This window comes from Hydra vulgaris, chromosome 09 (assembly GCF_038396675.1).
Source record: "Hydra vulgaris chromosome 09, alternate assembly HydraT2T_AEP".
Lineage (NCBI taxonomy): Eukaryota > Metazoa > Cnidaria > Hydrozoa > Anthoathecata > Hydridae > Hydra > Hydra vulgaris.
The window spans coordinates 20,961,000-20,977,535 of NC_088928.1; the positions used below are offsets into that span (position 1 = coordinate 20,961,000).

General features: G+C 28.0%; 1 protein-coding gene and 1 non-coding gene across 3 annotated transcripts; both read right to left on the reverse strand.

Annotated features, from left to right (window-relative positions):
• Positions 1–870: 870 nt before the first annotated feature.
• trnag-ucc (transfer RNA glycine (anticodon UCC)) lies at positions 871–942 on the reverse strand. Its single transcript has one exon. It is a non-coding gene; the product is annotated as a tRNA-Gly (tRNA).
• An 8,333-nt stretch (positions 943–9,275) lies between these two features.
• LOC100211432 (uncharacterized) lies at positions 9,276–16,368 on the reverse strand. 2 transcript variants are annotated; one of them, XM_065805026.1, is made up of 8 exons: positions 16,155–16,368; positions 15,462–15,682; positions 14,947–15,216; positions 14,706–14,816; positions 14,449–14,565; positions 11,583–11,739; positions 9,902–10,205; positions 9,276–9,801 (listed from the first exon to the last, which is right to left on the reverse strand). In XM_065805026.1, exons 2-8 carry the CDS (start codon positions 15,670–15,672, stop codon positions 9,478–9,480), a joined length of 1,494 nt encoding a protein of 497 aa, XP_065661098.1. In that variant the 5' UTR covers positions 15,673–15,682; positions 16,155–16,368; the 3' UTR covers positions 9,276–9,477. The 2 variants fall into 2 exon arrangements, with proteins under 2 accessions (XP_065661098.1, XP_065661097.1); XM_065805025.1 differs by having other exon boundaries at positions 15,462–15,677; positions 16,155–16,255.
• Positions 16,369–16,536: the final 168 nt, after the last annotated feature.

Sequence of the window (16,536 nt, forward strand, 5' to 3'; positions counted from 1 at the left end):
ATACACGATTAAATAATTAATACAAAGTTTATATATATAATTAATCACAAAAATGAAAAAATTAAATTTATTTTTATTAATCTATAAATTAAATTGTACAATCAAGCAAATCGCCAGTAAAAAAACTAATCCAAATACCCCATTTTTAAAATAAGATTTAAACACATTATAACTTTTCCCGCTAAATTCAAGATAAGCATGTAGAAAAGATTTAAACAAAAGCTCTTCCGCAGGGATCTTCTATAAATTACGCAACGCTAAATTTATTTTTAAAAAAATTATAAGATCTCAAGCTCATTTTTGAGGCAATTTTCATTAAACTTAATGAGCTATTTTTATTTTTTATGTAAGTTAAAGCTCTTGATGGGGAAAAAGAGAAGGAAAAAAAAACCTGGAATGTTATTGCCGCTGTTGGGGGCCCCAATAGGGTCCGGGGCCCCGAGCAATTTGCTCGGGTGACTCACGTTCTGCACCCCCCTGCCTTTAATGCTCCGGTTTTAATGTTCTTAAAACCTATTCCTGTCTAAATGCACTGACTTGTCATTTTGAACTATGTTTATAAACATAATTTGAATTGATAAGATTAAATCAGTCTCTCTTAAATAAAGAAACAAAATAAAAAGAAATAGAAAGAAAATAGAAAGAAAAAAAACAAAAAAACTTCCTCTCTTTAATAAAAAGCGACTTTAGTTTTACGCGATGATATCTTTCGAACACGAGAAAACCTGTTGCTTAATTTAAATTTAGTATAAGATAGTAAAAAAGTATTTGATTAACACATTTACGCTCACATAAGGGAAGAAAAAGATTTTTGTTTGTTTAAAAGTATAATAGGTATTTTAATGTTAAAAATAAAATAAGATAAAAGCTTGCGTCAGCCGGGAATCGAACCCGGATCTATTGCTTGGAAGGCAACAATGCTAACCGTTACACCACCGACGCTTACTTATGCGTGTCAAAATAAAGTTAATATTTATTTATTCAAATTTTTAAATGTAAATATGTGACATTGGTAAAAAAAATGGGAAAAAATTTATTTTCCAGAAATAATCTCAAAACTAATTGATTTTTATACAATATAAGTTAAAAAAAATGAACAAACAAATAAATAGTTTTTTATCGGTCATCAAATTGAGATCTAAGGAGAATCGAAGGAAAGGAGGACACCTTCCACACACATGAAGAACATAAATTTTAAGATTAGCTTGTTATTTTGCAGTTTTTATAAAAACAGTGTTTGAAAAAACCGCTTGTAACATTTTGACCATCCAGAGAATCTTTTTAACACAAGTAATAACAAAGTTTAAAAACTTTAACTAAAGAATTATAAAAATTCAGATAAGACGATTAAAATCTTATTAAAAAATTTGAGTTATAAAAATATTCAAAACTACAAATAGAATTTAATAAAATAGAATTGCTATTTTCATTAGCTACCAAAACTATTTTTACGCGTTGTTCATTCTTATTGCAAGATAAATTACTAGTTTAACTAGTAATTAGTAATCGATAATCTTTAAGTTTCATAGTATTATCTCTTAGCGTTCAAAAGTTATGACCATATAAAAATTACAACCCCTTCAAATTGAGGGGGGTTTAAACTTTACATGGTCATAATTTTTGAACGCTAAGAAACAATTCTATAAAACTTAAAATTTATTGATGAATATAAGTCTAATTGAGAAAAGTACAAAAAATATTTTATCAACTTGTTGCTCTCACGTTTGGGGCAGGTGTTGCAAAAATTTTGGGGCTTTTTTGTTCCCAGCCTCCAATCATCGCAATTTTTTGCAAACCCTCATTATTTGACATAAGTATAAACATATAAATGTTTGGAGTTAACTCCATGTCTGGAAGTTAGTTATCTCAAAGATCAAAAAGTGCTGGATCCGCCACTGAGTTTCAACAAACCTTTTAATTCCTAGGTATTATCTAACAATTTATCTGTTTCAAATGTTGCCATGAGGTCAACTCTGTGGCATGTGGTTATTGTTAATCAGTTGTGACTTTTTAAATTTGACATCAATTTTTTTTTTTTTTTGTAGAATTTTAGTATATCTAGTAATATATAAATAATTAGGCCAAAGTTGTTAATTTTTTTTAGTAAATAAACTTCACACTTTTGCTTTAGTTCACACTTTACAAAATGCTATAGGAGGAAAGTGGGCCTGCTTCTATATTTAAGCAGAAAGCATATTCAAGTATTTGCGATGAATTATAAATGCCAGTTGATTAGAAAGCTGTTTGATTAGAGAGCCAGTTGGTAAGCAATGCCAGATTAATTTCGGCACCTTTGACTGAGCGGGATAAGAAGGTTTGCATGTTAATCTGTTTTTGCAATTGGCTTTATGTTTCAGATATAAAAGATTATGTCTATAATCTGTTTTTGTAATTAGCTTTATGGCTTCCAGTTTGTTTTCTTCATATGTATATTTTTACTTTTAACTTTTTAATGTAATATACATATATATATATGTATTTTTTTTTGATTGATAAAATTACTGAAAACAAACAGTTAACGTAACGGCACAGTTATTTTTTTGCTTTAGCTCAGTTTTTCAATATGTTTATCAGACACAGGATAGTGAAAAGATTTGAAAGAAGCGCAAATACTACAGAATTTCTAAAAAAAGAAATTCCGGACCAAAATGTTGCAGACAAAGATTTCTAAAAGTACAAAAAACTATTTTTCTTTCAAGTTAAAAAATAGTGAAGTTTGAAAGAGTTTATTTATTCACAATCAACTAGAAAAATATTTTGTTTCTTCTGCTGCCTTTTTAAGATTCAGATGACAACTAGAGAACTGTATTCGATAACTGGTCACATTTTACAATTTTTGTGCAGTCGAAGTCTAACTCTTAGAGATGACTCAGAAGAAATAGACGCCTTCAGTAATCGATAATTTTTCGGAGGCTTGGAGTTCTTTCAAAATTTGACCTATTCCTTGCTAAACATTTAGAAAACTGAGAAAGTTAGGGCAGAAAATTTTTTTCATACATTTCATTGACAATTTTTGAGTAAATTGTCTTCTTAATAACAAAAAATGTTCTGCAATCCATTGATAGCAAAGCGTCCCAAATTTAATACTTTTTACTGTTTTACTTTGTTGCCTCTATTACCTGAAACTGCACACTTTGATTCCTTTTCAATAATCATTCGATGTGTAAGCAAGGAAGATATTGTGAAAAAAAATTTATTGGGTTTGAGTCTTCTTGTGGACCTAATGGGAAGGCTTTGACAGATGCAATCAAGAAAAGATTGAAAGAGTTTGGCTTAAACATTAACAATGGTTGTTGTAGGTCATATGACAATGTATCAACTGCAAGCACAACTGTAATATAAAAATCCAAATCCGTTCTTTAAATTTAGTTGGTATAAATGCTGTTGACAGCTGTGAGACAATTGCAATTGGATTTTTTTGGGTTTCTTCAATGGCAGATAACTTGTTCTGGTCTTGCAAGTGGTGCAGAAAGGGTAGGAAAATTACTATCAAAAGTTAAGTCGGATAAGATGGTCAGCAAGAGCTATTTCTATTAAAGTTCCACAAATTACAGTTACTCCACTTTTAATGAAAATAAAAACTTTAGATGAAGAAGCATTGGATGTTGCTTTTATGAAGAAGCTTTGGATGTTACTTTTATAAAAAGCTTTGGCGCAGAGTCATGTTACAATTTGGTGATACTGGTATCAAAATTTAAAATAAAAGTGCAGATTTAGCTCTTGGTGTGCAATTGCTTCAATCTAATTTGAAATGTGTGACATTAGTTTGTGAAGATTTTCATGACATTCAGGAATGCGCTGGAAGGTTCTCAAACATTATACCTAAGCAGTACAAGCATGAAAGTACAAAAAAGAAGATGTGCAAAGTAGGAGTTAATGAGTATATATACAGTGAAAGGTGTGCAAAGTAGGAATTAATGAGTATATATACAGTGAATGAAATGGTCTGAAGTGGCGGTCACAAATTTAGAAATAAACACTTGTTCCCTATTAGAGACAAGTTTAAAATTTGCTTAAAACAAAGGCTTTCTGCTTACGAGTCTGCTGAGAAAAAGTTTGGTTTTCAAACTAGTTTTCCAAGCATGAATGTTCCTGTCATTGTTGCTGCTGCTAAATCCTTGTGTATTATTTATTTTTTCAGACTTAGGTACACAACTCCATGATGAAACTGTCCAATTTTCCATGTTTATGGCAAATGAGAATATCAGCACTAGAACGTTTAAAAGCAATTCGTACAAAAAAGTTAAAATCAGTTTTTCCAAATGCTGACATTGCATATCGGATTTTTCTCACCCTTTCCATTACCAATTATAGGGCAGGGCGAGCATTTTTGAATATGGCAAGAGTTAAAAATAATTTCCGTTCCTTAATGTTAAACAGTCGTTTAAATTGTCTTTATTTAATGACAATTGATAAAACTCTGTTACAAAATATAAATTTTTAAGGTATCGTAATTGACTTTTCCAAACTGAAAGCAAGAAAAATTTCTTTATGAGTAAAAAAGTAATTGTGTTTTGCTGCATTCATTTTTAAAAATATGGTTTTAGGAATGGGGTCCCCAAATAAATTTTGCACCCGACCCCCAAAACCCTTTATCTGGGCTTGTTGATAAGTGATTAATTTGTTGCAAGCATTATTTAACATTTTGCACTCATAGAAGTCTTTTTTTAAAAAGATTAAATAAAGCTCTACCTATAGTCTAGTCAGTGGCGTCCTATGGGGTGCAAAAGATGCGGGCCGCACCGGTTGACAACATTGAAATTGCTAATACTTTGTCAGCAAATAGTACTGACATGCAGGGACGGATCCATAGGGAAGGTGGGGGCAATGGGGGAGGGGGATGTTTGTACTCCCTTAGATTTAAAAAAATATTTATATATATTTATTTATTTATTTTTGTATATCATACAGCATGCTGTTTAAAATATCACACAGTATGTTGTAGCATTTCTATATATCATACAGCATGCTGTTTAAAATATCACACAGTATGTTGTTGCATTTCTATATATTATACAGCATGCTGTTTAAAAACACAGAATATCACACAGCATGTTGTTGTATTTCTATATATAACATAGCATGTTGTTTGAAAAAGAATGAAGTAAATTAATCAGGGTGCTTAAAAATTATACGAAACTTTAGTAGTTGTAAGATTTGAATTTTCTTCGCTGAAAATGGCTCCTCAAATTGCTGTTGTATTTAAAAAATAGCAAGTAAAAAGAAATCTATAAGAAGGTAATACTCACAAATAAAAATGCAGCAAAGAAAAACGACATCAATGTTAAAAAAACATCAACAATGCATTATTAATAACGTTTTAATAATAAATGAATAACATTCAAATAAAAAAAGCACATCAAAAGCAAAAAAGAAAGTTATACCAATATTAAATGGTGGTAACATTACAAAAATTAGTCTCGTCCAATTTCACTTTTTTTTAAAATTATTATTAATTTATTTAATTCACTGTTTGAAAATAATTAGGGGTCTTCCATATTAGTCGTAATTAGATTATTAAACGCAGCCATGCTTTGATAAGAAAAGTACTTAGGGACATCCACAAAGTACGTAGGCTGTAAAACCACTGGTTTAGGATCCATACAGGTGCATACGCACCTGTATGCTTTCAACGATCTTCCCCCTTCCTTAAATATATACAAAAATACTTTCTTAATATCACAAATTTAATTCAAATGCTTTTAAGTTCAATAGTTATCAAGTGCAATAGACAATATATTGACTAATTCATTTGACAATTCATCGCTAAAAGCAGGAATAATCAAGGCAGGTATATTTGATCACTTACCTATATACTTTTCACTTCTCCAAGATTCAAAAACTAATAAATCTAAAATCAAAATCTATAAAAAAATAGTTAATAAATTTACTATCCAACAATTTAAAGACACACTACCGGCAGGGAGGTCGGAAAAAATGTAACAAAAATGTAACCTTGAACACACCAAATCGGCTTATAATAAGTTCTTTAAAATAACTTCCCAATTACAGAAAAGCAAGTAAAAGCACAATTTTTCAGTGTCCATGGATCACTAGTGACATAAAAATAATCTTCGGCAAAAAATAAAATCTTTAATCAAATTCTTTAAAAATAATCAGTACAAAAATTTATTTAAAAAAATAAATAAATAATAAAAAATGCAACTGGTGACAATATAAAAACATGGTACATTAAAAAGTTGAAATAAAAAGAGATTTGGTAACAAAATTTTCAAGTGTTTTTTTTCACGAGAACATCACATGGAAGCAACATATTAATTACATAGGCACTAAAGTGTCTAAAAGTATTGGAATCTTATACAAGGTTAGAATATATTTAAATAAAAAAAGTTTAACATAACTTTATTGCTCATTTATTTACAGGTATATTAATTATACAATTATTGTCTGGGGTAGTACAGGGGTAGTAGGTTAAAATCTCTTTACCCAGAAACACGCTATGCGTTTTATCAATTTTCTCAGATCGATTCTCGCAAACTATAATATTTTTATGGAAACGAGAACACTCAATGTATACAAATTAAATGTATTTAATGATTTATGCTTCATTTATTTGTGAAAAAAAGATTTATGCGCTTTAGTTTTTAAAGAATTTTTTATTTTTTGAAACCAATAAACAAATACACGTTAGGAAATAATAATTTTCTAAATGAACCATTTTGTAAAACAAGATTAAATCAATTTTGTATTTCATATTGTGCACCATATCTCTGGAATAGAACTGGAATAGAAATAAGATACCAAATTTTGATTTATCGATTACTTTTCCAGTCTTCAAAAATGAATTAAAAAACTTCATTCTCTCAGTTGAAAATATTTTTGAATACTTTTGATTACGTAGTTATACAAAATGTAATGAAACTTTTTGATACAATGTGTATATTTATATTATAAGTATTATTTCTTTCTGGTATTGTAATACATGTTGTGCTTGAAAAAAGGTTTTGGCGATAAGATCATTCTGGCGATAAGATCATGCTGGCGATAAGATCATTAGGAATTTTTTTTAGATACCTTTGTTTGTATTTTAATTTATTTATATTATCTAGACTTTGAATTTATCAAAGCCTAGATAATAAAAGTTTACGGATTTTACTTGTTGTAAAGGATTTTATTATGTTATACAAACACAAAAAAAATTATAAAACTCAAAACAATAACTAATCTTATCATTTTTTTAAAAAAATCAAAATACCTCATACTCAATTCAAACTGTATTATTGATATGTATTAAACATTTATGCGTACCACTCGCTATTATTTAACAATGATGACCGTATAAACCATTAAATTAAGGTACTCGATGATATGACTCTTTAGTCTTCTACAAGTTATTCTTTCCAACGATGAGTTTTGCAGAAACAATGCTTAACAATACTATTAAATTTTCTATTATTATATCTTTTTATATAGATTATATACTATTATTATTTCATCTAGATTATATATCTTCATAACCATTTTAATAGCTAGCAATTTTATAAACTACGATTTTTTAAAAACGCCATTATTAGCTTTTTTTATGATTTGTAAATAAGTGTGGTACAGTAGCATTTATTTATATATTTTTTGTGGAATTTTTTACATATATATGAACTAGTGTTTTGTAAACATTGATTTATTGAGATATATACAAAGGTATGTTGTAAAAAAATAAAAAGTTAAAAAAAAAAAGTGTAAAAAAATGGCAAGCAATCTACTCTTGTGTTTTTAAAAGTACACCATAAAACTTACCACTTATAAAACCTTAAACGCTGATTTGAATATAAAAAAATACCTAAATAAACAGCCATGGCCCCCAAAAAGGAGGGGGGTGGCGGTACTGTAGCACTGGGGCCCGGAGGTAAAGAGGTAATAGTAGTGGTAGTAACCGCAAAAATAGTAAATCCAAGTAAAATATTATTGGTTTGAATTTTAAAAAAATGTGAAAAAAAAAGAACTTTTGAACCAAAAACATTGTCTAAAATTAAAAAGAGGAAAAAAAACAGATATTTCAACGATTCAGGTAAACTTCTTGTTTGTTTACTTATTTCATATATATTGCCGTTTTTATACGCTTATTTCTTTGAGCGATTCCCGAAGCTAAACTCATCTTCGTTATGAATATAAGTTATTAGTCGTTAAGTTAACAAGTAGCTTTAGATGCACTTAAGAGCGCTATGGTCTTAAAACTATTATGCAGACCGTTGTGTAAACTAATTCCCGCATTTTTCTCATACAATAGTTTATTCTTCGTTAATGGATTGGTTAGCATAGTTGGTCCATAATCTTTCATGTTAATCATTTTACATTAGTTGAACTTTGTTATCATATCAATAAAGTAAATCAATAAACTAGTTCAGACATATACCGTAAACCGGGGTTACTTTGGCCAGCGGGGTAACTTTGGCCATTTTTAAAAATTTAGTTCTGTAATTTACATCTGTAACTTTTAAACTTTAAAAGTTCTTTTAAAGTTTAAAACGTCTGTAACTTTTAAAAGTTTAAAACGTCTGTAACTTTTAAAGTTTATGGTATATCATTTGAAAATATTATTAGATTAGATTAGATTAAAATTTATTAGAACAGTGATACATGTTCTAAAGGACGTGCAGGTCCATAAAATATGAAGAACTCTGACAACGTGACAAAGTAACTTTTTTTTATGTAAGCTTCTATTTATTAAAATTTTTTAAACCATTTATTAAAACTTTTTAGAAACGTTTTTTTTTTATAAATTGTATACAATTGTATAAACAAAAACCTAAATAAAATAAAAATTAAAGTGGAAACTTGAACAACAAAAAATTAAGTAAATGGATTTAATGTAGCATTTGCAAAGCATTTCGTTTTATACAAATAATATTATTTCAACTGTTCACTAATTGATCAGTTTCATTTCATGATTTTACAGCCTGGGGTGTTTTATGCGTATTTTAAACACTTTATTGTTTCTTATAATTTTATGCTATCACACATGCGCGCGCACACTCACGCACGCACTGACACACACACGTACAAAAGTTTTGTTGTTATATTTATTCTATACCCTTTTAACTTATCGATCACAAATTTGTGATCGAAATTTGTGTACGAAAATAATTTCATTTAAATGAAATTATTTTCGTACACACAAAAAAAAAAATTCCGGGCTTTACTAAGTATTTGTTTTAAAATTATAACTAAATTAAATTTATATTATTAATATATATAACCTGTTCCGGTTAGAACAAACAATAGATTTAAAAAAATAACAAAGCAAAGAAAAGGAAAAATGAAATAAAAATATAATAATATATTTTACAATTATAAAAATCTTGTTTTCTAAACGAAGTGTTTCCAAAACGTGTATGTTCTGCATACTATCAAATGATACACATATTAAAGGTATGAAAGGTATGTACGATAAAATGCCCTATAAAAGCATTTCAAGCTACATTATAACAGACTAAATACAAAATGTAAAAAAAAAATATTTTACAATATAGTAAATAAAGAAGAAACTGTGGCATTGTTGATTGAGTTTACGGAACTATCAGAGCTTGATGCTTTTTCAAGCAAAGTTTTAAAGTTATTCTCAGTATCAGGTGTTATTAGATTGTTTATCTTTTTAATTTTTTGAGTTTTTTTAATGCATTCCCGCAATGGATGCTGTTTGAAATATTTTGTCAGAATGCTTTTAATGCTTTTGATGACTGCGTCTTCTGAAGGAGCTGACTCCGTCATTTGAAACACATCAAGTACTGGAATCCCAGCATTGCACATAACAGAAGTAGCGTAAGCGTTGAACAACTTTATGCGCTAAAAAAAAAAACTTTGATAAAAAATTGCTTTCTGAAAAAAAGGTCGCTTTGGTGTTTTATTTGAGTTTTTATTTAAGTAAAATTTAAAAAAATAGCACCTGATGGTTTTTAAAATGGTCCTCTGGCGCCAAAGAATCTCTCCATTTTGAAGCCATTGTTCTCCATATTGCTTTACCTTTATATTTAGCTTTAAGAATTTTAACGGTTCGGTCAATGAATGAGCGGTACTGTTTAAATCCGATATTCTGAGCGAAAGGGTTACCGTAATTAATAAGTAAACCACTTTCTTCATTCATATAATCCTTTTTAAGAAGTTCTTTTAATGCTTGCAGATAAGTTTTGATAGATATCTGTTTCGTTTCCTTTAATGTAGAACTTTCAGGCTGTTCTCCTTTCTCATTACTGTTTAAAATAAAATAAAAATTATAGAAAGTATTAGCAAGGAATTTTTTTAAAAAAGTGACACTCTCGTAATACCAATATATGAAAAATATATAAAAACATTGGTAGTATTTTGTGTAACTGCTATGACATAAAAAACAATTTTCTAGTATGGGTCAGTGGAGTAACCTCAAACTCTGCATTATACTCACACTATTTATATATACACAAAAAAGGAATTGAATTGTTACTCTGAATTTAGAAAATGATCAATGTGCAAAGCTTATTAAAATGTTATTTTTATTAATTTACATCCGAGAAAATATTCTATAGCGGAATTTCAGTGGACCTATACAGACTTTTTGAGCGGACCACTAGTTTTGCTCATCGATTCTTTTGCGGACCATTAGTAACAGCCGCTAAAAGTGGCTGGCCGATGACTAGCCACTATAAACATGTCGGAAAATTATCGGCTTACCATTTATAGTAGCTGCCACTGTAGGTTCACTAGTTACCGATGAGCAAAACTCCAATGAACCACTAAAAAATGCCAATATAGGTCCACTACAAATCCACTAAAACAATGTTTGCTGTGTATATATGGGTGTATTGCTGTGTATATATGGGTGTATATATCATATAGAAGTTATTAGATTAGAAATATGAACTGCCCCCCTAAATCTTTGTAACTTATTTTAAAGAAATACACATAAATGTGCTAGAAGATTTTGTACAATAAACTGCTTTATTGTACAAAATTCTCATCCAAAACTGAGTTCTTATTCAATTTAGAATTGCGGACCATTTTTGTAGAAATTTCTTGAAATAATAATGTATTAAATATAATTATTATTAAAATTGCTTATTACACAGAATAACTGCTTACTATATTTTGTTATAAGTGTTTCTTTTTAAAATAGATAATTATAATAAAAGTTATATAATGTTTATAACTCGAATAAAAGCTAAAAAAGTATGTCGTTATTTTAAATTGCCTAGTAAATTATAATACCTTGTTAATAAAAAAAATTAAAAAAGATTAATGACAATAAAAATTATCATTAATCAAAAATGACAAAAATGCCCGGAACAAGAAGAAGACAAATGGCTTCCCAGCCGGCATTTGGCCCTAAAAAGACGTCTTTTGAACGTTCAAAAGACATTCAGAACTTCTTTTGAACATCCATAAGACGTCTTTTTAGGGCTAAATGCCGGCTGGGTTCTTTTTGCTTCTGCTATTAACATAGTTGCAAATTTATGGGGATTCTAATATTTATTAAAAGGCGAAATTAAAAGTAAAAAAAAAGTTAAAACAAACACAAAAAAAAGAGCTTTGGTAAGTTGCTAAGCTAATGTTTTAATGAAAAAACGGGATTTATTGTTTAGAAAAACACTCACCCAATGCATTTGGTAAAAATATCACTGCAGAGATCACTTTTTTCTATATATTTGTTTAACCTTTGCGTAAGATCATCACCTGTAATTTTAAGAACTCCTTCCTTATGTTTATAGCAAGCTTCTGTTTCATCATCGGTATCAATAAAGTTTTCGGTGTCTAAAAAATGATTGAAAGTTGAAAAAATATTTGTTATTTGTTAACTAATACTTACACATAAACACAAAAACACACACGACCTGGAAACACACTAAACAATCACGCGCTGCTTGAGTGATTGCGTAGTTTTCAACAAATAAGAAAATATCTTGTATGCTATATACATAATTTAATCGAAAACAGTTTAAACGAATGATTGCTGCAGATTTGAAGATATCTAAGACAATTATTTAAAATATGCTTTAATCCAAAATACATCTTCTGTTAAGTCAGCATTTACATTGTATGAGTAATGGTAAAATAGCTGAAAATGGTTGTGCTGGTTTACATCAGCCACAACAAGGTGACACTGTCGATTACAACAAGGCAACACTGTCAATTACGCGAACTATTGAAAGCAGAAGTATATATACAGAACCAAACCTCACAAGCAGATCTGTGAAGCAATAATGGAATGTGATGATAATGAAAATAAGCAATGTGTTAATAAATAACGTCTTAATGTTACGAGTCTCTCTTTGCTCTCAAATCTCAAATTCTTATTGCCTTAACGGCACGAAGAAAAGAGACTCTTCTAAATGTTCGAGAAACCATGCCAAGTATTAAAACATGTACAGTGATTTTTTTATTCGTGTTAACTTTGCGAATATTGCGCGAGCATAACAAAAAAGATTTAACCCAAACTTCGTTGTTGTTGGCAGAAACATTAAGCACGTTTATTTATTTATTTTTTTAATTATTATTATTCGCCGTATATTAAAATTTACAATGAAATATATCGTGTTAATAAATAAGAGAGCTGGAGCAAGCAGAAGACATAAACTGTCTTATCATCGAGCCCCATTTTCATTGAAAAAATCGTCAGTTTATATACAAAAAAGAAAAGTAGCTAAGTACATAATAAGAATTTTACACATGTTAGTTACAATATAAATATTAATATAACATAAATATTAGTCTTGAAATATAATGCAATATATCAAAGATTAACAACAACAAAAAAGTATTAAAATTTTTTAACAAAATAAAATTAAATCAAAATAAAACTGCAACAAAAGAGAAGTAGTGTCAATAACTACTTTTTTAGATAATTTATATTATTTATGTATTTATTTTAAAAAGAGATATTTTAAATCAAAGTCATTTTGTAGTAAGAGAATCTTAGATTCTTTCCTGAATTGTTCCAAATAGATGATTTGAATATTTGTTTTTTTTTAAATAAATTTTGAAAAGTGTTTTCATAGAAACGGTCCACGGTATTGGATTTGGTAAAAACTTAGTTTAAATTAGTTTTTGGTACAATAAAGTTGTTAATTAAAAATTTAGTAAGATACTTGTGCTAGAATTCACTAAAGTAAGAATGAAATACAATAGGAGAAAGCCCATGTTAAACATGAATTTATTTTAAACATGAATTGTAGAACTTGGTGTATATTAAGTTTATAGATACTAAGGGCACCAAGCTTCCTTAATACAGGTTCGCAATGAAAAGTTCTATGTGCACCAAATACAATCCTGCATGCGTGTTTTTGCTTACTATAAAGTTTTTTTAATTTACTATAATTAGTACTACCCCATACAATATTACGGTAAGAGATAAAACTATGAATAAATGAAAAGTATATTTTATTCAAGGAAGCAGTGTTAAGATATGGTTTAGTTTTATATAATATGGAAATATTTATTGAGATTTTATTTTCTATGTACTTTATATGTGGTTTCCATGACAAATTTTCATCTAGTATTACTCCTAAAAAGTTAATGATTGGTTCCCTTTTAATAAATGTTTTATTGATTAAAAGATTAGGTAATTTTAGAGGAACATTATCACCTTAACTAGGTTTAGAAATTTAAATAAATTTAGTTTTTTCTACATTTAACGAATGCCTATTACTTGTAAACCACTCGTTTATTTTTACGTTTTCGTTTATTTCACTCGTTTATTTTGTTATTCATGTGGTTGACTCATGCAAAGCGATGAGGAGAAAATAAAAGTATTAAACATTTATCTATTTAATTCATGTAATGTTTTTGTTTTATGTACTAATGTAAAGAGAAGTTTTCTCCATTTCTTTTTTTATAATTTATATTAAACAAAAAACAAATACGGTTTTCGAAATGATGATTTCTTGATGCAACTATTTTTGAAAAGTAATTTTAGGCAATTCTTATCCACCATCACCAACCAAATTTTCTTGAATAGTTTAATTTTTTTGTAAATGAAATCTTAACTTTTTTAAAAGGAAGTTATTTTTTCAATCGACTATAAACTTTTGAATTTTTTTTCTTCCTATTTTCATTTTTTTATTTTTTATTATTATTGTTATTATTAATACCCAAAAATATTTTATGTAAAATATTATGGAAAAGTTTGTCCAGAACATTAATGTTTATATCTGAGTATATTTAACGTAAAGATATATATATATATATATTTATATATATATATATATATATATATATATATATATATATATATATATATATATATATATATATATATATATATAAATATATATATATATATATATATATATATATATATATATATATATATATTTATATATTGTATTGTTATCGTAAGTGAGTTAACCGCATTCTTAAATATATTAAATTGCTCAAATAATTTATGCTGTAACTTTATAAAATATATATCCATTATGGTAATATGTATGGTAATGTATGGTAAATTATAATAAAAGAACTTACCATCAATATAAGGGATCCAAGTTGAATTAACCCATCGACCAAATCCATTCCAGAGTAAGTCACAATTATACTGTGAGCCGCATGAATTTTTCCATCGTCTGAAATTGTTTTTGAGATCTAAACCAACATATCTATGAGTAGTTGATTTATAATAAGGGTTTTCAAAATTTTCTAGATTAAAAGTACAAAAACAACGTAAAACAAAAGTGTTGTTGTTTTACATGGTATTTGATTGAAAAAAAACCTTCAAGTTTTACCAATGAAAGCGCTTTCTGGAGCTCCCTCTATTTTGAACGATATGTTTCCCCCTCGTATGGGCTCCCAAATCAATTTTTCGTTTTTTTCGTCCATCAAAATTGTTTTTGCGTCTATATAATCCGCAAGTATAATTTATAAAATTAGTTCTCTAATTAAGTAAACAATTGAATAAAGAAAGTTTGAAACTAAGAGAAAAAAAAACATTTTAACAAAAAATTGAGATGCATATACTTTTCAGACCTCTTTTAAGCCAATCTTGAGGAGGGTCTTTTAATGCTTCACAAAGAGACGACTCAAGAGCTATTTCTGCTTTATAGAAGCCGGGTTGTAGAGCAATAAATTTTGTTTCATAAACACCATTGTTCATGTCTGATACAAACGGTGTTAGTTGGTCTGCACCCCTTATAAATACTCTCCAAGTGTCTCCGCCGATAACTTTATTACGACCTTCTGCTGTACGACTTTGGATAGCAATTTTACTAAACTCGCCCGTTTTTTGAAAATGTAATCCTATCATACAAATTTATACTGTAAAAAAATATATTAGGTTAGATTTTTAATTGACATTTAATGATTACAACAATAAAAGATTTTATTGCAGCAATATGCAAAAAACTATGGCAACGAACATATAACCAAACTTATTTTTGTTCTTATTTTTCAAGATTGTTTTATGTATCATTAGTTTTATTACTTTTATTATTATTGCTATTTCATAATTGTTTTAACATTTACTATTATGCAACTTTACTTACCGAGAGTATGACTCCATTTAGGACTAGTTCTTTGTTTTTCGTCTAAAACATTTTTACCAAAAATATTGTTGTGTCTGCAAGGTCTTATAATTGACTGCCAGTCCATTTGAGACCACCGATCGTGGCAAATAGTTTTTTGAAATGAGTCTATCCATTGGGAACCTTGTCCAGCAACCATACAGATAAATAAAAAAGGCAACAGTACAATCATGTTACCTAAACTAAGATAAAACAGAGAATAGTAAATTTTAGACTAAAGAAAAAAAATCCTGGTAATTACCTTTTCTTTTTTTTAACTTTTTTTTTACTTCCAAAAAAAGCACATTTCTTTTAAAATGTTTAAATCTATAAAATATATTGTTGTTATAAACTTTTTTTCTAGCAGTCACATTTCAGTTGATCAACCAAACACAGATTTTTTTAAAAATATTTATACAGAATACCCGCTGAGTTTAATTACACTTCAAGTATAGTTAGTGTTTTTTCTTACTTTCGTTGTACACTGTCAATCATGGGTAATGTTACTTAAGAATTTTACGTGTGAAATACAATACTTAGCTGCCATAAATACTTAAATACTCCTCAAAAGATAATAATGCCAAGTTAAGTTAACTTATATTAAGTTAACTTATATAAACACAAATTGAAGGTTTATTAAAGTTTTGATAATTAGAAATTAAATTAGCTACTTACGCTCATAACTCGTGCTCTTTCTCTTCCTCCGCACGATATATGGAAGTTCGACAAAATAAATAATTATTAACGTTAATTAAATCATGTCCCTGAACGTTCGAAAAATATTGGCTGCATTCCATGCTGCAAAGAATTTCTCATGAATAATTAATGAGTGAACGCAGTGGAACGCACTGAAACTTTAAATTTGCGGTGTGTATTACTTTGAAATTCTGTATAGAACAAAAGATTTATACACTATCAGCCATTTGTTCTCTATATGTCTAATCTTCTATCTATTTACGTATATATATATATATATATATATATATATATATATATATATATATATATATATATATATATATATATATATATATATATATATATATATATATATATA

Coding starts and splice junctions, on each gene's coding strand:
- LOC100211432 (XM_065805026.1), bottom strand. CDS start 15,672: ATGATTGTACTGTTGCCTTTTTTATTTATCTGTATGGTTGCTGGACAA. Junction 15,217..15,461: donor TAAATGGAGTCATACTCTCG/GTAAGTAAAGTT, acceptor TTTGTATGATAG/GATTACATTTTCAAAAAACG. Junction 11,740..14,448: donor TTGGATCCCTTATATTGATG/GTAAGTTCTTTT, acceptor ATCATTTTTTAG/ACACCGAAAACTTTATTGAT.